The sequence below is a fragment of the Parus major genome, chromosome 5 (genome assembly GCF_001522545.3).
Source record: "Parus major isolate Abel chromosome 5, Parus_major1.1, whole genome shotgun sequence".
Classification (NCBI taxonomy): domain Eukaryota; kingdom Metazoa; phylum Chordata; class Aves; order Passeriformes; family Paridae; genus Parus; species Parus major.
Window position 1 is genome coordinate 23,608,871 of NC_031774.1, and position 22,009 is coordinate 23,630,879.

Below are 22,009 nucleotides of genomic sequence, written 5' to 3' on the forward strand. Positions count from 1 at the left end.
CTTGTGGTGTTGATGTCTAGTCCTCTTACCCAGGAGTATCAAGAGTACTGGGGCTTGGTGGGGCTGTTGGAGAAGTAATACACCCTGCCCTGGGTCCTTTACCTTCCTCTGTATGCTGTGTCCATGTGTCCTTTCACAGTTCTGTCCCTTGGCCTTGGTGCAAAACTATGGAGGAACCCCTAGAAATCCCAGTCCTGGCTGTTCTTGGTTAGGAGACCAGAAAAGACAGACCCTGCTGCACAGGCTTCTCTGTAGGCAGCACAGGAGAGGGATAGGGATCACTGTGCTGGATGATGAATTGGCACCCTTGTTTTTGTGCTGGCTTGCGCAGCACCCTGGTACTGAAAGGATTAAGCTGCCTGCTTCAGCCAAACTCAGCAGGATACCTGCCTGTGGGATGCTTTGTGAACTGGGATCAGATAAGGGAAGGAGTGGTCAGAGGAAGGGATGGCTCTTGTTTCAGGCATCCCAGCTCTCCCCACCCAGCAGTGTTTGGATGCAGGTTGGCATTGACCCTAATACTGGTTAGTGCCCCTAACAACCTCCCTGCTGGCCTGCTCAGGGAGCCACACCCCGTGGTCCCCCTGCACACCTACACCACACGCAAGGCTGAGGCTGTGGTTGTGGGGACAAACAGGGGAGGGAGGATGTGTTCTGCTGCCTCAGACAGCTGACCTGGCTTGCCTGATGTGGAAAAACCACAGCAGGAGGAAGGGCAGGAGCATCCCCTCTGGCAGGAGCAGGGTCTTGGGTCAGTTTAAACCAGAGAGTGTGTCTGGTTTGAGATGGGGCTTGCAGCTGCGTTAAGCCATCCCTCCCTGGCATGCTGCAGGTATGCAGCTATGAACACAGCTGGGCTGTACCTACAAAAACAGTGTTTCTCCAAAACTGCTTCTTTGGATGTTTCTGTCTCTTGTTACACACAGTGCGTATACAGTTCACCACTGCCTTGCACATAGGAACATCCAGAATGAGAGCCAGAATGAGAGTGAACACACACGAGCACTGTGCTCCAAGCACAGGGTGATGCCAGCTCTAAATCCATCCCACCCCTGTGCCATGCACTACAGCCTGTGTCTGACAGTGGGGACCGGCAGAGCTTGTCCCTGCTTCTGGAAATAGTCGGGGCAGGGGATAGTTGGGACTCTTGTCACCTCCAACCAAAGTCTGTGAGGAGCCACCTACTAATTTCTAGCACTTTCCTCTGGATGTGCCACTCATCTCCTCTCCCTTGGTGCACAGAGGGATGTGGAGACAGATGTCTCTGTCAGAGTGGAGCAGGCTTGGCTTACTGGAAACGAATGGGAATTTGATTATGCTGCTCTGCAGAGCAGGGCTAACACGATTAAAAGGCCAGCAGCCAGGACTCGGAGGAAGGAGATCCCCTCTCTGTCCCTTTCTCCCTGCTGACAGTGGAGGCTCTCCTTTCCTTCTTCCTCAGCCCCTGCTCTGCCTAGGCTGTTTTGGGACTTCACAAACATCCAGAGTCCAGATCTGAAGGCAAAAGGAAGAGAAGACAGCAGGGAGTTGCAACCATCTTCCCCTGGGCCCCTCAGGGCTCCTACCTCCCTCTCTCCAGCAGCTCCTGCCAGTTCTCCCCTCTGGCCTGCCTGCTCTATGACCAAGCTCCCTTGTTATTTACATTACAAAGCAGCCCCCTCTGCTCCACTCTGCGGGTTATATTTAGCTCCTTGGCACAGAACAGCCTGTGAGTTGTATTAGCTGTGTCCTATCTGCCAGCCGGGGACCGTGCTGAGCAGCCGAGGTGCCTCACATCTCCCTAGCAGGGACGGGAGCTGGCTTGGGGGCACGGAGGGACACAGGACCCCCTCTTTCCGCTGCCAGAGATGGCTGTGTGGAGCCCTCTGGTGCATGGGCTGGTCCAGGCGCTACCTCCGGACGTGACCGAGAGCGAAGGGTATGAGTCTGACACCTGGCATGTCCCCCGCCCCATGAGAGAGCTCATATAGGAGCTTTGTGTGCTTGTGGTTTCCTTTCTGGGTAAACAACCCTCCGGGCTGGGTTGCTGGGAGCAGTGGCAGTGACAAAGGCTACTGCTGCAAGCATCACCCTGAAAGCAATGATGAAACTGAGAGGGAGCCCACAGCTGCTCAGGAGAGGTTGAAGGGTGCTGCTGTGAACTGCCACCGCCTGCCCCAGACCTCTCTGGCTCCAGGTCGGCTTTCCCTACAGCAAAGTTCTGCCAGCCTCTAGCTTGCCCTATTGCCACTGGAGCTTCCTGCCCCACCACAAAACCTTGTTGGAGACACTCAAGGCAAGCAGGGGCTGACTTTTGACTCCTCTTGGCCAAAGTGCCAGTCTGGGGATTGAGGCACACAACACTGCTATTTGCTCCAGGTTTGCTGTGGTGACAAAGGGCATTGGGTCTTTCTGGCATTGCAGAGGCACCTCCCTACTGGGAAAATTGTCCCAGAATGTGCAAATCTGGTGCACAAGCCAGCATCATTAATAAGTTTGGCACGAAACTGCTACTCAAAGCCCTAAATATAACCTGAGTGCTGAGCTCTCTTCCACCCGCCCAAGGCGCCTCCATACACCGTGGCAGCTATTTATGGAAGGAACTTTATTTCCATGGGATTAATATCATTTCTGCTCATTTCAAAACCTTTATATAGCAGCTTATGCCGCCTGCCCCTCGTGATGACTAATGGGTCCCAGCAGGAGCAGGCAGGTTGGCAGCAAGGGGACTGGGGCCTCCAACCTTCTGCTGACATTGAGGATAACTGTGATGCCCACAGGCCATGGATGAGGTCTTCCAAACTCGGTACCAGGGTTCGTGTCTCCACAGCTAGACAGCACAGCAAAGGGATTTCTGTCAGTCCCCTAGGACTTCCCATGCTACAGGAGGGGCACATGATGGAAGGTTAGCCCACCTTTGGGTAAAAGCTCCATCACCACCTGACCTGCCTGAGGAAGTAGCCAGACCCAAAACTACATGGGTGTCATAGGTAAAAAGCAGATACAAGCAGATTTCCACCCCCAGACACTTCCATTTCTCCTTCCCTTGGTTTGGCTGTGCAAAACACAAGGTGGAGAGAACAGCTCATCCCAAGCACCATTTCTTCCTTTGCTGCTGGCCTGCAGGTTACTGTGGCATTCCCTCCAGCCTCTCAGGATCCTCTCTTCTGCATTGCACAGGGCAAAGTCCTTTGCAAAGGGACCCCTTATGAGGGCTGTGTAGGACAGAGGGGCCTTCTGTAAGGGCAGCACAGGCTAGAGCATGTCAACTGAGCCACCTGCTTAGGGTGGCTGGGGTGGGAAGGGCAGGGTGTATAAAATCCCTAGCAACCTTAGATAATTCTGGAACAAATTCAGGCTGATAATTTAGGTTGCAATATGGTCCCTTCTTCCCCTGGGGAGGCTGGAAAATTGTAGCTGGCTAATCTGTTAATGCACATCTGGAGAAGACAGCTAAAAGGAGAAGATCCTGCTCTGCTTGGTACAGTAATTCCTCATCCTCTGTACCATCAGGGCGGAGACCCTCCTAGCTCTGCCTGGTGCCTCAGTGAGCAGCCTTGGGTACAGAAGGAGGGCCAGGAGGGCTGAGTGTTGCCCCAGCTCATGGCAAGTCTCAGGGACACAGGGCACCTGAGGAGGTCTCTGCCACCCCGGCTCCTGCTTGCCACCCACCACACGAATAACAAGTGCTGGGGATGAGTCAGCCTCGGGGCCCCTCCTGCTCTGCAGGCACTAATAAGGTTTCCCATTAGTTCCCATTACTGCAGTATTAGAGAGCAATTTGCTCACAGCTTGCACTGAAGCCCTTGTAAGGGGAGAAAAAGGGCTGCAGATGGGGAGTGACTGACAGCTCCTGCCCAAAATCTTCAGTCTGGCAGAGCTCTGCACCCCAGGGTCCCCAAGACCCTGAGGCAGGAGAGCTCATCCAGCCTCTGTCTGCCATGGCAGTGGGCATGGCATCAAGATCCTCCATGTCAGTTTTCCATCTGCTTGTAAACTATGTGGCACTTGCCACATGCCACTATGTGGCGCGTGACATGGTGACATGGAGCTCAGAAGGACACAGACATCTGTGCTAAGCCAGCTCTGGAATATGGTAAGAAGGCAGCTCCTGCTTCCTCCCCTCCTCTCAGTCCCAGGGTCAGTCCTGCAATGCTCAATGTTTAGTCTGGGCTAGTGCAGGGTCAAAGGATTTCCCCTCACTTACACCTGAGTGCCATTCTGCAAAAGTTGGGGGTAGTAAATCCTAGAAGGGCTTAAACACACTTCTAGAGAAAGAAAGGACAGGGTGGGACACCAGACCTTATTTGTTGTGACAGAAGAATAGAGCTGAAGTCCTGGAGATGCTGACCCAAGTATGATTTCGGACATTATGGTTGGAATTGGGAATAGGAGCTCACCTGAGTATTACCAGACAGTGGCTCCCATAACCCCTGTGAGAGCTATGAGAACCACTCTTCACCTCTGCCAGCTTGGCTTGGTGATAGCAGGGATGGGTAAGCACAGGAGTTGCAATGGAAGACTCACACCAGTCAGGAAAGATCTCTTGCTGCAAGGTATCCCCAAAAGGCCCAGACCACTGCCTAGGAGGCATCATAGCCCCAGGATGGGAATGGGGAGTTGGACAGAAGGAAAATAAGGGGGGTCTGCAAAGGTGATAATGAGACTGCTACTCTAGAGGGGGTTGTTGCATGCAGTGGGAAAGACTGGACTAGCTATTTGCCTTGTTTCTATGCTGAGATGGTTTCTGGTGGGAATGTGCTGGTGGCTGGTGGAAAGAGCCAACCCTAACCCCAAGGGAGGGAGATTCCTCAGGGACAGGCCACTCCAGTGCCCCAGTGCAACCCTGACACTTGGGGACCCAGGTGTTCCTACCTGTAGGAGACCTGCTTTCTGATGGCCAAGTGCAGGAACTGCTCCTCCACCTCCGCCACGGCCACTGCCCCTCTCATCTCCTCCCAAGCTGGATCCATGCTGCGAAGGCCCACGCGTTGTGCTCGCCCAGTGCTCTCTGTATCCGCTGCTCCCCAGAGGCTTGCTGTGGCTCCCCTGGCCACCTCACCATCACTCCTGGCAGGGGAGAAGTCTCTCCAGCTCCCAGGACCTTCAGCCATGCTGGAGTGATGTGTCTCTCTAGGCGAGGAGTCCCACTCTTCCCCCAGAACTTCTTGGGCAGCCCAATCTTGTCCCACAGGTTCCCACAGTGCTGCTCCGCTTTGCCTCCCCGGGGCTGTGGGACAGTCCCAGCAAGGCTTAACTCCCTGAGGGAGCACAAACACGAGAAAAAACAGTGTCCAACTTTTTGCAGTGGTATTTATTGGTCTCTTGATAGCAGCTTGAGTAGCTCAGATGCAGCAGCTCAGCCTCCTGCTGTCTCTATTGCCCTGCCACTCCGAAGCGGAGGAATATCTGGCACACACCCGGAGATGCTGGAGCTGCTCCTCGGAGGTGCTGGCACTGTGAGAGCAGTGGGGAGGGAGTGGGGAACACAGCGGTTGCTGGAGAAGCACAGTCCACGGATAGAGATGCTTGCAAGTGAGCGAAAAATAGCTTGGATTGCCTTCTGTGAGGTCCCTCTGGAGCCAGGCAGTTCCGTCAGTGTCCCCGGCAGCAGCAGCTGAGCAGGAGCAGCAGGGAAAGGTAGGCAGTGAGGAAAGTGCCTGTGCACAAAACCTGGAGCAGCTCTCAAAAGACAAGGCAGAAAGTGAGCATGAGTGTGTGCTGTGCGCATGGGGAGGGGGCTGCGGGGAGCTGCATCCAGCAGGCAGCCTGGTGTCACCTTAGAGACACTTGAAACTGGCACTTAACTCTTCCGAGTCTGGGAAGGCAGAGGAGGGTGACAACTCAGCTGCCCCTCTCTGCCTGCAGTCCAGCTGGCACCTGCCTGCCTGCAAGGGCTGCTCAGGGAGCTGGGTCTCGGCCACTTGTCTTAACCAGACCTGCTGTCAGGTAAAGTCAGGTACCCTGGAAAACTGCATGGCAGCAGCAGCCCCAGCAGAGCAAAGTACCTGCTGTTGTGCCCTGACATCTGTCCAGGGACAGGGTCCCCAGCTGTGGACAGTGGTACCCATCTGAGCAGAGATACTGCTGTAGTATGGCCTCTGTCCTTCCAGCTGGCTCACTCAGCTCGTCGCCACTTAGGAGGCTGCATTATCCCTGATTTTTCCTCATTCAAGTAAATTTTTCTCCAGTCTTGGCATCCAGAGGTAGAAATGATCTTTTGTTCTCTGCTCACATCCATCAGAAAAGTTGCAGCATTTATTTGTCCCAGGCAGTGGCTGGACTTTGTAACCCGAGTCCCAGCCCACCTTGGTGCTACCTGTCAGCTGGGGTAAGAGATCCCTACAAAGCTCCCATATGTGCCTGATTTGTCTGTCCCAGATGCACATGCTGTGCCTTTACCTGCTAGGCCCTGGAAAATTCAAACTTTGTGTCTATAAAAGCCATCCCCTGCATCATGGCAAGGTCCTACAATCATGTATTGCACGAAGAGCACATTGCAGTCGCCTGTAATCCCAGTGTTTTCCCATGAAAGTCTGGTATGGCGGGAGTAGGAACCTGTTCTCAACCAGCTCTGACTGTTGTGTGACCTTGGGAGTCATCAGGAGCATCTCATCCCTTGTGGCAGCACTCTCCATCACCTCCATATGGCCCTGTGGCACCTCTGCTGCAGGGTGCAGCACACTCCCATGCCACTTTTGACCCCAACCTGGGAAACAGCAGGGGCTGAGGAAGTGCTGTGGCTTTTCCTGGTAACCACAGCCCACTGGCACCTCCAGTTCAAGTTACCAAACCTTTGTCTGGCCCTAAAAGTCACAATGACATCTCTCTCTGGCTGTGCCTCCTGGGGGATTTGTTTCTCTCAAGGGCACAGCAGCCCCCAAGCCCACTCCTCCATGGAATCGTGACTGGCAAGGGAGCCCCACACCCTCCTCGCTGTGTGACTCAGCCCCTCCAGCCCCCACAGGGGTTTTGTTCTCCTTGAAAGCTGGAGTGCTGCTGGGTGAGCCCTCCCCCAGCAGTGCTGTGCACAAGCACAGCTGGCCCTGGGGAAGCAGATTTACCTTCACTTGTGGGGACAGAGACCTGCTTGGGAGCTTGCCAGTACTCCCTGCATGGGTGCATGGCCCCACTCCATGTCCTGCTGCTCACAGGGCTGGGAGCAGGCTGTGCAAAGGAAGAAGCAGTGGTGGGGGCCCAGTGGCACCTGTTCTTCTAACCACCCACAGTGAGATGCTTCTCTTTCTGGCCTGGGCTCTTCCTGGCCTAGGGAGCCTCTGTTGCCATGGACTATGAGAGCCACCTTCACCTGTGCCAGCTGGGCTGTTAGGGCAGGACAAAAATGGGCTGCCCAGAGGTGTTACTGGGGATGCAGAATGCTGGTCCCCTCTTGCTCCCAGGGAACTTTGAGAAATATGTGTCTTATGGTTAAAGAAATTTGTGGCCATCAGGCTGAGGAAGTGGGTGGCTGGTCAGGGATTGATACAAATAGGAAGCTGGGTGAGAGCAGGGTCCAGACTTCCAGTTAGGAAGTAAGGGAGAGAATTTCTCACTGTTGGGTGTGTCAATGCCATAGGAAAGGAGCTTCAATGTGGGAAGCAGACACAGGAGACCCCTGAGCCAGGCACAGCAGAGCCCTGAACTAACAGCGCTTTTGGTCAAGTCAGAGTAAAGGGCTGGACAGTTGGTGCCTCCTGCATTCCCAAGGGACCTGATCTTGCTCCACAGAAACCCTCTCTGTGGGGAGGAGCTGCCAGCAGAGGATTTCTACCTTTCTTCCCGCATGCCAGATTGTATAGCTGACACACAGGCTGGGCAGGCCAGATTTTGTTTGGAAGAGGAGACATCACAGGATGTGCCTGCATGAGGGGATGTAATGGCTTGCACAGGCCTCTGCATCTCTCTCTTCCCACCTGACTCTGCTGGATATTTTGTGTTTCTGTCATGAATGGGGTCACCTTCACTTAGAGCTCCCTGAGGACTCGGGAAGAGCAGGCAGATGCTGCCTGAGGATGATGGGGCTGGACAGTAGGATTGGGTCAGTCCTGTCCTCCTGGCACCCTTCAGCTGATCCAGGTCACCTGCTTACCTGGTGCTTACCTGTGTACACGGGGGACAGGAAGGAGTGTACCTCTTCTGTGCCCTGGGTAGGGATTTGCTCCTGTGTGGGCATGTGGGACAGTGCAAAGGCATAATGGTATTTACCATACAGACCCCATCTTTGTTTTTGCAGGCATAGGCAGGACATGAGCTTTCTAGGAAGCAGCGTTTCTAGTGAGTTAAACTCTGAGAAGGTACAGTCACCTTCCCTGGGCACAAGAACAACCTGCTCACTCTAAGCCCCATTTCAGCCACCAGATTAGAAAATCAACACAGATTTGTTGAGGCAGGCCAAGTCAGTGTCCATCCAGGTGTAACAAGCCCCCAGCACCTGGGGGGTGTGAGGGGGTGCAACTGCCCCATTTTCCACAGAAGGTGTCCAAAAGCCCAGGCTTCTTGCCTGGTATCAGGACCAAAGCCTGTTTATCCCATGATGGACATGTGAGACAGCTGCTAGCATACCCCCAAAAGGGAACAGCAAGAGAGATCATGCCAGTCCTGGAGAGCATGGATACTCTCCCGAGTGCCCTAACACCATGTGTCCTTCTGTAACAAATAAAACACACCCACCAGGCTTCTGCCACACACTGCTTGCCAGTGACCCTCTTGGCAGCGGCAAACCACAAAACCTAAGTATTTTCTCTTTTTCTGTTGTTTTTAATTGGCCTGGTAACAGAACAATTGGAAATAGTTTGTCTCTGAAAGACAAAGTTCATGTGCTGTTAGCATTTTTTTGTTCAGGGCTTGTATGAATTGACAGTGCAGAGGCTTCTGAGAAATGTGACCCCGATTGGGCAGAAACCCAGCTTGTTGTGGCAGAGCTCAACTGGGGCACTTGGAGCAGGCCAAGCACAACTGAGTGAGGCTGAAGGTGACTTGTAAAGAAGGTGACTCTTGCTTTGCTAATTCTCTCAATCTGCTCCAATTAGTTGCTGTAGCCAAATTGGTAGGTGTGATTGGCTGGTGCATTTTGGGAGGCATAGCAGGGATCAAAAGATCCTAATGTGCCTGCTTTAAGCAGCTCAGCGATATCTGGTAGACTGCAAAATTAGGAGGATTTGTCAAGATGAAGGGAAATTTTCTCCTGATGGAAGGGTTCTGATTGGTCTGGCTGCATTAAAGGAGCCAGAGGATTCATCCTTCTAAAAGCTTCCCTCTTGCACCTGTTTTAGAGTGTGCATGACGGGTGAAGACCAAAATCTCCCTGGAAGGCAATTCCCAAAGAGCTGTGTGAAGTTTCACAGGGCTGAGCAAAGCAGGGCTGAGGCTGTCCTTTGGATGAAATCTGATGAGTGCAGGTAGCAGTCCCACCCCATAATGGGGGAAGGTGCATCATACAGATGTAAGGTTAGCAGGCTGCTTTTGGATGGGGTGCTGCAGGGAAAACATCAGATTCTCAACTGAAAACTAGTTCTGGCCCAGGAAGAAACTGCAGGGCAAGGTCAGGCATTTCCCTGCCTTGGTGGGTGGGCAGGGGAAGGGAGCTCTGCATGGGTCTGCAAAACCATGTCAGATTAACCTGCCATGTGCACATCAAACTCCCTATTGGCATTACAGACCTGGCTCAGAAGAGTGAGTTCCTGTCTCTCCCAGATCCTGTCCAATGGCTAGCTCAGTCAAAACAGCAAGGCAACAGCTTTACTCCTCTCCACAAAAAAAAAAAATAATTATAATCTGCAGAAAGAGACCTTTGTAAGCCCCAAGCCTCACATTCTGCTGTGGCACAGTCCTGCTGTACCAGCCCAGCCAGAGGTGGGAGATAGACACCTTATAGAATCTCTGAAAGGAGCTCCTGCTTGGGCTGCCTTCCAGACAGGAAGGGCTGACTGCAAGGAATTGCTTCAATGGCCAAATACTAATGAATCCACTTGAAGCTTGCTAGAAAATGAAAATTCGTTTTCTAGACCCCTTGTTGCTTTGTGTTTCACACAAAATCAGGACAAAACCTTTCAGTTTTCGAAGATGTAAATGGACTGTCAGAGGTACAGGCTGACAGACAGCCAGGACCCAGGTCATTGCCCATTTGAGTGCAGTTGCTCTGCTTTTACAGTTAATGAAAAGATTTAGGTATTTTTTTCAGACAGGACAGGACCATCATGCTATGAGCTATGTCTTTGTTGTACAGACCCCTGCACAGCCTCTTAGTTGAAGAAGCTCTTTGCTCCTCATACTTTCTTCTATGACCTTCCCCCTTCCAAGAGGATGATAGTGGTATTTCGAGGGGGGAGAAGAAACTGAGGCAGAAGAGTTCTGACTTGTTCAGAACTGCAGAAGAAATGACAATGACAGTGCTGCTGGAAATAAAACACACCAATTTTTTTTTTTTTTTAGCCCCTGACATGGAGCACGAAGTCCCAGTAGTGAACCAATTTTGCACGTGGCCAGGGAATGGGAGAGGGAGCAGGAGGTGAGGGGCTGTGCATGTGGGCTGGCATGACAACCATGCCTCAATGAAAGCACCTGTCAACCCAGGGCTGATGCTGCATCTTTTTATTTTATTTTTATTTTGCTTCATAAAGCAAATGCAGAGCAAGTGATAGAAGGAGGAGAAAGGATGGCTTGAAAACAAAACAAAACAAAAACCACAAGAAAACTAAGAGGGAAGAAGCAGCTGCTGGAGTATAAGTAGAAAGTGAGCTGCTACAGGAAAGAAGTCCATAGATGCCAAGCCCGCACTAATTCTTAATAAAATACAATACTGAAAATAGGATCTGAGAGTCTCCAAAATACAATATCTTAAGGGATCGGCAATAATACAAAATAAGTTTCATTATGTACAAACGAGTTCTGCTCTTGATCTCTGTACAACGGTGGGAGTGGGAGGCATGGGAACATGCTCAGTGGAAGTGTTGGGGTGGAGGAGGGTGTGCTTGGACCCGGCAGTGGTTCTTTGTGCTGGGGTGGAGGTGGAGGATGGTGAATGCAGTGGTATCTGGTGACCAGTGGGTGCTGTGGGGAGAGCAGAGCAATGCTGAAAGCTTTCCTCTTCATCACCCCACTGGCACGATTGCAGCCAACTGTGTCCAAATTTTCTTTGGAGGGGCAAAACCAATTTTCAATAGGGAGAAAAGAAAGATGTGGGGGCTCTTTCCTCACCTCTCCCAGTCCTTGAACAAGAGCCATCCCATCCTTCCTCTACAGGGTGCCTTCCCCACTCCCAGGCTGGGGGAAGAGGAGAGGCTGGGGCAGTGCAGAGTGAGTCCAGGGTGCTTGATGAGAAACAAGCAGAAGAGGGGCCTGCTGTGAGATCTGGCAGAGTGCACAGGGATTCCCATGTTACACATGGGGCAACCTGCCATGTCCCAGATCTCTGACACTCGTGTCCCACATTGTCCTTCCATCAAAGGCAGCTGAGGGAATGGAGTGAGGAGACACTTCTGCCTTTTTGCAGGACTTTTGCTGGAGAGGAAGAAGGGTCAGAAATGGGTGTCTGGGTGCTAAAGAGGATGGCATAAGCTTGAGATGATGTCACTTCAACACCAAACTTGGCAATTCTGACCTGAGAGGTGGTATGGCAAGAGTTTGCTACCTTTGCTGTCAGCATTTAGAAAGAAGAGGTATAAAACTGTCTTTGGTGACCCTGGCTAATTCCAACAAACCACCTCTTTCCTGACAGATGTACCTGTCTCCAGAAATGCCAGTATGTCCTCAGTGGCTTTCACAACACTATTGTGCACACAGAGGATGTGAGGGGACTGATGGCTAATCTGACAGCTCTCCAATGGGTTGTAGACCTCTCCTTGGTGGTTCCTAGGAAGACCCCATTAGGCATTAAGCAGAATCAGGAATGGAGAGCTGGGATGGGGGTTGGGTTATGGGAATGTGTTTTTCTCACTCACTCTCAAAGCGGGAAGCCTGTAGAATGGAAAATTAGAAGACCACTGACTTGGTTAGCACTGCACTATAGGGCCCAAGCTGGGAACAGAAAGAAAAATACCACCCCTGCCAAAACAGGGGTGCTAAGGGTGGGGAGAAGTGGGTTGTGAGGGAAAGTTGTTCTCTTTTAGAGTTCTGGTTACCCAGAAGCTGCTGGCTAATTTTTATGGTGACTTATCTGTCTGGGATTTCTCTCCCCCACTCCGTTTGTGTGCAGATCTTTGCAGATAGTTGGTGTTGAAGTTACGTAGGCATGTCCATCAAGAGAAAACTAGAGCAAGGAAGAACTAGGTTTTCTCTCAATGGAAGTAGAAATATACTAACATAAGGAGGGCAAGGAATGAGCTCAAACTCTCCAGAGCCATCTCTCCAGCACCAGCATCACCCATTCCTAAAACCCTCAGGCAGGACAGTAAATCCAGCACTTTCTCTCTCCTTCAGGTGCATCTGATGTAGCCAAGGGGTACACATGTGGGGACAGCCCCCTTGGTCTGGAGGCTTTGGGGAGTGAGCTGAATAGTTTGTGGGCTTCCCCTGATCTCCCTCCTCTCCAAGATGAGCCCACATCCATAGGGTAGTGCTCATTTAAGCAGGAGGTAAGGCCAGAGAAGAGGGAGTCTCAGGGATTCTCCATACACTTATTGCTGGTTCTGGCAGTCCTGTGACTCCCCTCAGAGAGATCAGCACTAATGGGGACGATAGGGAAGGGAAGAAGCTGAACCCAAGGCCAGTTTGGGAGTGTCTAAATGCAGTGTCCTCTCCTGCCAAGTCCCCTCAGTTGCTTAGTGAGGAGGGAATCCTGCAATCAGACAGATGAGGCCTTGAGGTCCAGCAGCTGCTACAAGAATTCAGTTGTCTCACTGGAGCTTGTCTCCCTGAGGAAAAGAAAAGACAAATATCAGTCAAGGTTCATCATAGCCTCCTATGCAAATTCACCTCTCTGTGTGCCCAGTTAGTTTGCTCTGACCAGGATGAACTCCTTCCCCAGGGCACTCAATGGAACACAAACCTGGGACCACGTGAGTCATCCAGCCCTCTACATTTTTATGCAAGTGGGACACTGCTTTATGGACAAATTTTGCTCTAGAAAATGAACCTGTTCTTATGCTCCCTGCCAGCACTGTCCTCCACCAGCTGCTGCTCTTAGCTGACTGCCTGTCCCGGGCAGCTCAGCTGTCCTTAGCTTGCAGCAGAGGGGATGGACATGCCTGCTGCTTACCCCCAGACACCATGCTGTGTTTTGGGCTCAGAAGGTGGCCCCACCTGCTTACCTCTCACGGAACTGCTCTTTGAGGTGGCTGAGAGTTGGGTCAGTTTGGTTCTGGTCAGGACCCCCCTGGGTTTTGCTCAAATATTTAGCCGTCTCGTGTGTCCTGGCCAGATGAGGTCTTCCCTCCTCAGACTGCCTTTTTTTGGCCTCCCACCCCTCAGGATGGTCCATGGTTAGAAAGGAGCTATAGCTCTCTTCTAAGGAGCCAGCACCCTCATCATAGAAAAGAAGGCTCCGTGACTGAACTGGAAAAAAGGAGAGCATTGGTTAAAAATGAGAACAAGGTATCTTAAAATGGGTGTGGGTCATGATGGTTTCAGCACATTCTCACCCAGCCTTATCCATGTGTAACTGTGTAGGATACCCTCCTCCCCAGCTTTATGAAGCAAATGCCCCCCTGGACACTCAGCCTTTTCAGAAGACAAGCAGTCTGCCCTGGAAATTTTCCTTCATGTTCCTTCCTTTGATACTTGTCATGTTTTGGGACAATGATTAGCACAGAATGACAACAGGCCCAACAAGGAGCTGTTATGGAGTTTGTACCACCAACAGATTAGGAGCCTTCCCTTGCCACAGTCCCAGCATATGTGGTAGGCACAGAGGTGAGGATGCTATGCCAGACCAGGGAGTGTCGAGAGAAGAGCTGGAAATAGTTTGACAAGCTGAAATGGAGGAACTGCGTTAGACTCACTCTTACTAGTTGTGTAAATGTCTGGTGCTGGTGTTGCTTTCACTGTCTGTGATACTGAAGAGAATTCAGGGAGACAGGGCATCAGGGATCCCAGGATCAGAACGAAGCAGAGTGCCAGCACCTAGAAAGGAGATCAGAACAGAGTCAGTGCCACTGGCCATGAAGAAGCACTCCTCCCACAGCACAACAACACGAGGCTGTGTAAGATCTAGTCAGACTGACAACAGGGTACCTGTGGTGCCAAGGCAGGGAAGGGGCTTGCTGTGCTAATCTCTATTGCAAATTCAAGAAGGGAAGTCAGAAACTTCCTCTTGTTGCTTTATCTGAAGTATTTCTGGTTCAATTGTGAGAACTTGCCTATCCTACTGAGGAGAGACGGTGGAAGGCACAGCTGAGAAACAAGCTGAAAAAAAGGGGGACTCAACAGAAGGGACAAACTCTGCCTTGACCAAAGGGAACCTGGCCATTGGCTTAGCAGGAGTTGTTGCGGGCTGTAAAGAAAACAAGCCCACTGTGAGAAATCTGTGAGGTACTACACACAGAGAAAAGTGAAGCTACTATCCATGCAAGGACAGAAATGACAGCAGAACTGCAGTTCTATATCAGGTTCTAATACCTGATAGTAAAGATGCAGAATTCTAGGAAAGGGTTAAATTTATGCTTGACATGTAGATATGCAGGACCATGTGTCAGTGCCTTCTGCTGTCAGGCAGACCAGCCAGAGCTACTAGGCAGTGATAACAGAAGAAAGGTACGTGAAATCTCCCCTGAAATCCCCCTCAGGTAGGTCCGGAGCTATCTGGAAATTCTGCCATAACAGTAAAGCTTCAGAGTGAACGTAAGGGACTCTATAGAGCTTAGGGAACTGCCAGTACACAGCAAGAAGGCACACATGGGGAATGGTACAGAGCCAAATTATTGAACACTCATGCACCATGCATCGTCTGTAACTACCTGCTGCCAGCTCAGTGCTCAGACTGAACAGCCAAAGAAGCGATGCATCTGTTGGTGATTTCTACTACCTATGTATAAACTAGCAAATTTGACCTGGGTGGATGCCTGTGGGGACGGCCAGCAGATTGCTTTTCAGAAATCACCTATTTTGGAATACCTGTGCCTAAGTAATGCACTGAAGCTGGTACATCAAGGTAGTTTTGACCACCAGTGGATTCCAGGAGATGTGGAAGATGAAATAGTAACATGCGGATAGTATGTTATGTAAAGAAGGATTTTAATTTTCCAGACTCTTCATGGCTGGTTTTAAAGTAAGGACATTAAATGAAGGCAGCATAGATGCTGTTTAAGTATGTCATATTGGGCACATGAAGAATTTAGAGTCCTTATTTGACAAAAACAAGGAAAAAATAAATTCTGAATGGATGTTGCTTGGAATTATTGCAGCCAAACACACAACTTGGAGAAAAGGAAGACAGCCCTGTAAAGTCTGTTCTTTCCTTCTAAAACAAAACAGGCTTTTGGGGCTGAGAAAGAGCAGTATACTTAACATCTTGCTTTAACATGGATTTCAGCTGGGGTTTTGCAAAACAGCACTGTTTTTACTCTGTTTTGTTTCAGGTTAACTCTGATGCTCTGATTCACTTCTAATTGAAATTCTACAACACTTCGTAACAGTAACTGTTGGCTTGATTCTAAGTAACATTTATGTCACAGCTTCTGACCATCTCATTATTTGACCTCTTAAAATTAAGGGAAATTAAGCTAGAGAAAACTAGTGCAAAACAATTTGGAAAGGTGGAGGCAAAATTAATAATAAAAAAAAGACATACTGAGAGTGTATTCATCAAAGGGTTCACTATCAAACTGTGAGGAAGTAGCAGATGGAGCAGCAGAGAGATCTGTTACAGATCTGGCAAGATTCATCATTTTTAAGCTTGATTTAGATGATGGACTGTATCAAATCTGCAGATGGGAGAGACTACAAGCAGACTGGCTTTTGGTCAGTATTCAAATTTGGAATGATCTTGACCATGGGAAGAAGTGGTCCAAGAGAACAGTGGGAAGATCTATACAGACAAATGTGGAGACCTGCTGAAAGCTCTGAGGTGGCAGGAGTGATTAACAGGGGAAATATATCAGTGGCTACATATTTCAGCTGTTCTACAGAAGAGGCTCTGCGAGTTAAACTGGTCCGTAAGATGGATCCAGGTCAGTGTCACTTTCCAACGGGCAAATCTCAGCCCAGGCATTATGAACAGGCTTTCTGGCTGGATTTGTATTGGCCTTCAGGTGGAATGCTATGCCCAGCTTTGGGCCCTGTACTTCCAAAAAGATGCAGGGTCATTGGAGAAAGTCTGGAAGACAGCTCTGGGAACAAGCAGTGATTCAGTAACTCAGCCTTCGAGGGAAGGCTGAAGAAATCATGGTGATTTAGCAGACCAGACTGAAAGGGGTTGCTCAAAAACAGGAGTTTTCAAATATGTAAAATGCAGCTGCACAAAGGGAGAATAAACAGATCTTGCTTACAATGGGCAGAAGAAGTTCTAATAGGCTTAAGCTGCTGCAAGGAAGATTAAGATGAGATAACAAGAAAGCTTTATCTGGGAAAGATAACATAACACTAGAATGGTTTGCTTGAGGAGGCTGAGGACTGCTCACCACTGGAGGCCTTCAAGAAGTGGCAGTACAAATATCCAGCGGCAATGACACAGGGCTAAAGAAGAAGGGTAGCCTGCTCCACTCCCATGCTGCAAGACACAATGATTCTACATATCTGTCATGATAAGGAATGCCATAGTTTAAAATGGAAAATGAGAACTCAGAGGCTTATGAAAGGAACTGGTCAAAGATAGAAAAGCAAATTACAAATTCTTGAAATACTTCAAAGCTAGGAAGTCTGAGAGAGTAGGTGTGTGGGCTGGGATGCCTGCAACAAAGGGAGCAGCAAGGAGACATAAGGCATTGTTGGGAAGCTAAATTAGATATTACATCAGCCTGTAGCACAGGGGAAAGCACCTCTTCTAAACTTGTTTATTCCAGGTAGTAGCACTGAAGAATTGTTGGAGCCAGGAATGCTCTGATGAGCTGCTGCATTAAGGAGCAATGAGTCACTGGGCTCAGCTGGGTCACACCCAAAAATGTGGAAAGAACTTGGGAATGAAGACCGAGAGCAGGGGAAAAAGAGACAGACATTAAAATCTGGTCTGACATGGGGGCAGCAAAGAGTAGCAAAAGGCTGAGCAGATTTTGAAAGGAGGAAGTGCTTGACATGACAGAGCAGGGGCTCTGGATCCAAGGAAACTCATTGAACCAGGACCAAAAAACAATCCCTCAGGACACTGATGGTGCTGAGAAAGTGGGGCAAGTACCTCACCATCTGTTTGCATTTTGTGACTGCTAACAGTACAGAAGTGATAACCAGATATAGATAACTAATTCTGACAAATTTGTCATGAGCAGCTACTGTGACAACCCTGCAAAGACATCACAGGGGTGAATATTATATTTTTACTATGGCTCAGAAACTTTCCCCCAGCAGAAAAAAAAAATGAGATGAAGAATAAGCAATTGGCTCTTTATGGCTACACACTGGCATGCCCTAAAACTCCTCAATGAAGCCAATTTTTACTAACCATGATCCTCCACTATGAGGCAAACAGGGATTACCAAAACAACAGACAACCCCAAATTATTATGCTTAGTCAAAGGACAAAGAGAATTCCAGCTGGATTTAACAAAGCCTGTGTGCAGGCATAGCAAGAACAGATGCCATTTCTTGCTGATAAACAAAAGGTAATGCCCACTGGGATGAATACTTGGAGTGTTCATCTGCCCTGCTGAGTTAAACATTAAGCATTACCAGCTCAGCAAAAGAAAACTCTGCCCATTACGATGGAAGCTCATTGAAGATTTTTGCTGAATGGCTAATAGCTAATGAAAAGCAAACAAAGTGCTTTTTTGCCCAAAGAAGAAGGCAGTGAAAATGCAGGAATTATTCTAATGTTGCATAAACAACTGATGTATGTATGACACAGGGCCCAGCTCTGGTGACTATAACACAAAAGGAAAGAGCAGATGTAACTGACAACAGAGCTGGGCAGCAGGGAAGAGGGCAGAGACAGGCAATCAACAAAGCTGTCTGGAGAAGCATGGCCAATAAGGAAGATGGAAATGAAGCTTATACCATTAGACAGGTCCCAGTCTGCGTGGAAGCCATTTTATAAGGTCTGGAGACTTTCCCAGCTACCAGAGCCTGAAGCTTCTGTAACTGCTGGAGCAGAGTCCTGTGATAGGAAACAATGCATATCAAAACTTAATAAGGAGGTAGAAGCCAGTAAGTGAGCCAAGAATACCACTACCCAGTTCATATTGTACCTTGATTTTCCCTTCTTGTGAAAACAAGTATCTCCCCTTTGCTGTATATTGCTTAAGTTCTCTGACCAAACAGGCTTGGGAAACAAGAAAAAAAAAGGGTCTTATCAGTGGGTCCACCACCATCTTCACTGCACCTACCCACTATTATGAATGACCCATTCATTTAGGACTCCTGGGTGCCTGAAAGCCCAGCCAGTCAATTCCCAGACCAGTGGCAAGCCAGAGTACCATGAAAACCAAGCCCTGGCATGGAGGCTGAGCTTTGTAGACAGATCAAGCCTTCAGCACAGGCTTGCCTGTTCCCACTTCACTCAGAGACACATACTCTGAAGCTCGACCTGTGCCCAAACTGTGGTGGAGAGAGAAATAAGAAACAGTTGTGATCCCCTTGAGCTTCTTCAGTCTTGGCAAATTCTGCAGAGGGATGTAGGCAAAGCCAAATCTTGAGTTCAGCAATTAATTCATTCTCTGACTGCCCTGGTTGGAACACATGCTAAGGTCTCTCTGCCCCATTTAACTGTTCATGGGCATCTGCACACATAACACAAAACAGTGGTAGGTGTTAACAAGAGCTACTGAACCCTTCAGTGAGCTGGTGAAGGAATCTGGGATGAGGGAGACTACAGAGCACACAGTTCCCAAGAGTTGCATATTATTGAAGTGGAGAGTATTGCTGACTTTCCCTCTGGGAGCACTGACTGTTCTATACAAGTATGTTTGAGCTTTTATAAAATGCCAGGTCCTGGAACCAGGAGATTGCAGGAGAATCCCAGCTTTATCCCTTTCCAAATCCTGTTTTGCTCTCTGTACATGTGGAGAGAAGCACAGAGTGTCCCACTGGCAGTGCTCAAAAACCAAACCAAATTAGAAATAATACAATATGTATTTTAGGAAAGAAAAATAAAAATCTTTTGGCTTTTAGGCCAGCGTCCTGATTTTTCTGGGTGGAGCTCACACTTTTTCAGCAGCAGGGCCGCCCACATTCCCAGAAAGGCTGGGGGGCAAGATGTGCCCCATGCATGAGAGCAGCTGGGCAGCTGTATCTCTGGCAGACAGGAGACCTCTAGTTCTCACACACCTCAGCCAGACCATGCCTGGCAACCCCCTGTCCCAGCATCATTTCAGGCCTGGAAGCCAAGGCCACTGCACTCGTGTCATGGATGGGAGGAAGGTGTGCAGTGGAGCCTCTAGGAGTACTCCATGAGCTGTCATGGCAGCAGAGGAGTGGGTGAGGAACTGGCTCTCTGGCTGTGGCTCTCCCTTCAATTCGAGCTTATATAAATGGAGCTATAGAGACAAGTATCCCCTGCAGTTCACCCTGCCCTTGCTCACACCTGTTGTGCCCAATAAGAGGGGGCAGAGCTAGGCTCTCCTGTAGCTCCAGCTGCCTACCCCACTGCAGGGTGGAAGTCTTCATTATTTGCTTCCAAGGAACCAAATTCCCCTGGTGATTTGTTGGCCAGCTCTGCATATTAGAAACACAAGTGCTCACCAGAATTAGAATTAGGAAACCCAGAGCCTTGGGTGAGAGAACTTTGGGGCTGTGAGAGCAAGCTTGCTCCTTTCAGGTGAGCAGTAGCAGCGGATAAGACAGAGATTCTTTGGGCTTGCTTTGCCCAAAAGAGACTGAGAAAGGGCTAGAACACCACATGCACAAGGAATTGCCCTGGATTTACTGGAAGTTGGGATCTCTACTTTTATTAGAAGAACGGGCTTTCCCTGTATTCACCAAGTCTGTTCAGCTTTCTCAAGAGAAACCTGAAACAGCCACAATATGCCCAGGGCCTTGTATTTCTCTGAAGAGCCAAAAAGCAGAGCCAGTGAAAGGCTGGTGTGAGGAGCCTCCCTTAATGCATCTGCCCTAGAGACAGACAGAGCCCTGGAGGGGAATGGAGAAGGCAGCATGAGCCCAAAGGATTGCAGGGAGAAGGACAAAGAGATATGGGAAACATGCCTTCCCTCCCTCTCCTCGCTGCGGAGTGTCCTGGCGTCCCAACACAAACATTCCAGGCTTGCTAACCAAACCCAGCTGCCTTGTTGCTGTCACGGGCTGAAACCCAGCACCTCGCCAAGCAACACCCGTCCAGGAGCTGGGGGAGCCTGCTTTTCTCTTCTTGTCTCCCTGCTTCAGTGCTCCTGACTTCCCATCCTACCCACCCTGCCCTACCCACAGAGGGTCAAGTCTAGCTCCTCTTACCTGTTTGCATTTTCTAAGGTCTCCACTTTTTTCCAGAGTTCATTATTTTCTGTTGTGTATGTCTCTACCCTATGGGAATAAAACCCATAGCCAGTTAGTCACAAGGGCCAGAGAGATTAAGACAATGCAGTCCCTGTTTTTCATGAGGTATGGAGGCTCAGTGGCTTCGTCCGTCACCTGCAGATATGGTCCTGAAATCAAATGTTACTTGGCCCATCTGATTGCAGCCAGTCCCAATGTGGCAGGGATGAGACTGCACGTAGACAGCTACATGGGACATTTCCCAGTTCAGGGTCTTCTGAGCCTTGGGAGAGACAGGAGCACCCGGTTACAGGCAGGTCAAGTCAGGACAGACCCAAAGTCGTGTAGACATTTCCATCACTTCCAAACCCCCCTAAGAAGAATGAAAAAGGAAGAGGGGGACAAAGTCCAACCCTTCCCTGAGAACCTGCCCTGGGCTCTGCACCCTAGCTATGAAGTCCAGGCCGCTCTGGGCAAACGCTGCGCCAGCTCCGACTGCAGGCACTTGAGGGCAGCAGAGAACCTGCAGGCTCCTTCCCGCGGCTTCCGACGGGAAAGTGGCTGGGCTGCAGCTGGGACAAGGGAAGGGGAGTGCCTCCAGGTTGGGAGAAAGGCAAACCAGAGGCACAGCCTAATCCTGCTGGAGGTTTGCAGCACAGCTTTTGGACCAGACGTTCCGTGCAGAAACTGGGCTTCCAGCAAAAGTGTCTAACTGAATGGGGAAGGACCCAAGTACAGGTTTTGACAGACCAGTTTTTAGTAAGCCAAGCTGACCAAAGACATATTCTACTAAAAAAAAAATAAAAAATCACTGAATGCTGCTTTTGGTTCACATTTAAACCTGGCATTGTTTGAAAGCCATCTGTCATAGCAATGCTCTAGTGTAACAAACTGCTGAGTACATGCAGGCACCACAGCCACATCTGGGGAGGAGGAGGCCCCAGCACCAAACGCCCTGGACCTGCCCCTTGAGCGAGGTCAGCCAACTCCCCAGCCCTGGCTTCAAGGTCCCCATATGGGACACTAGCTGGAGGTGATGTGCTCTGATGCCTGGACATACCCATGCACACTGAGGTGCCTTGAATCATCTGCTTTAACTGAGCATTTCTGTGCAACTAGAGAAGATAAATAGCATCAGGGAAAAGAGTTAATTAAAGTTGGGTTTGGGGGTTGTTTTTTTTCCATTTGCTGATCTCAGATGGTGTTAGTAACTGGGAAGAAGATGGTAATTATACAGAAACATGAATTTGTGCCTGGATTCCAGCATTCTTCTTTGCCTGGGGATGCACATTAGGGGTTGCTAGTACAGGAGTTATTTTCTACCCAGTCACTGTCACATGACATCACCTTAGGCTTATGCCTACCATGCATAGGAGAAAAGCAAGGCTGCAAGGAGAAAAACAAAGCTAATGCAGAGAGTGGAAGTGGGGGAGAGTGGGGAATAACTGCAAGGCAAGGTTTTTCTCACTGTCAAGTGTTTGTGTGTCCACCTTCATGGGAAGAGAGGGCGAAAAAGCCATGATCAGTGCCCTCAGACAGCTTG

The 22,009-nt window shown here is 49.8% G+C and overlaps 2 protein-coding genes across 4 annotated transcripts in view; both read right to left on the reverse strand.

Annotated features, from left to right (window-relative positions):
* DGKZ (diacylglycerol kinase zeta) overlaps positions 1–4,967 on the reverse strand; it is a 52,489-nt gene extending 47,522 nt beyond the window's left edge. The window contains exon 1 of the mRNA XM_015631516.1: positions 4,855–4,967. Within this exon, the coding sequence (XP_015487002.1) occupies positions 4,855–4,952 (98 nt within the window). The 5' untranslated portion in view covers positions 4,953–4,967. The remainder of the gene's footprint in view (positions 1–4,854) is intronic.
* Positions 4,968–10,554: 5,587 nt separating this feature from the next.
* CREB3L1 (cAMP responsive element binding protein 3 like 1) overlaps positions 10,555–22,009 on the reverse strand; it is a 45,160-nt gene continuing 33,705 nt past the window's right edge. For 2 of the 3 annotated variants that reach the window (XM_015632095.3, XM_015632094.3), the window contains exons 8-12: positions 20,446–20,514; positions 18,058–18,157; positions 13,917–14,037; positions 13,227–13,470; positions 10,555–12,830 (exon numbers count right to left, since the gene is read on the reverse strand). In XM_015632095.3, the coding sequence (XP_015487581.1) occupies positions 12,794–12,830; positions 13,227–13,470; positions 13,917–14,037; positions 18,058–18,157; positions 20,446–20,514 (571 nt within the window). In that variant the 3' untranslated portion in view covers positions 10,555–12,793. The remainder of the gene's footprint in view (positions 12,831–13,226; positions 13,471–13,916; positions 14,038–18,057; positions 18,158–20,445; positions 20,515–22,009) is intronic. The other variant, XM_033515262.1, reaches the window with a different exon arrangement.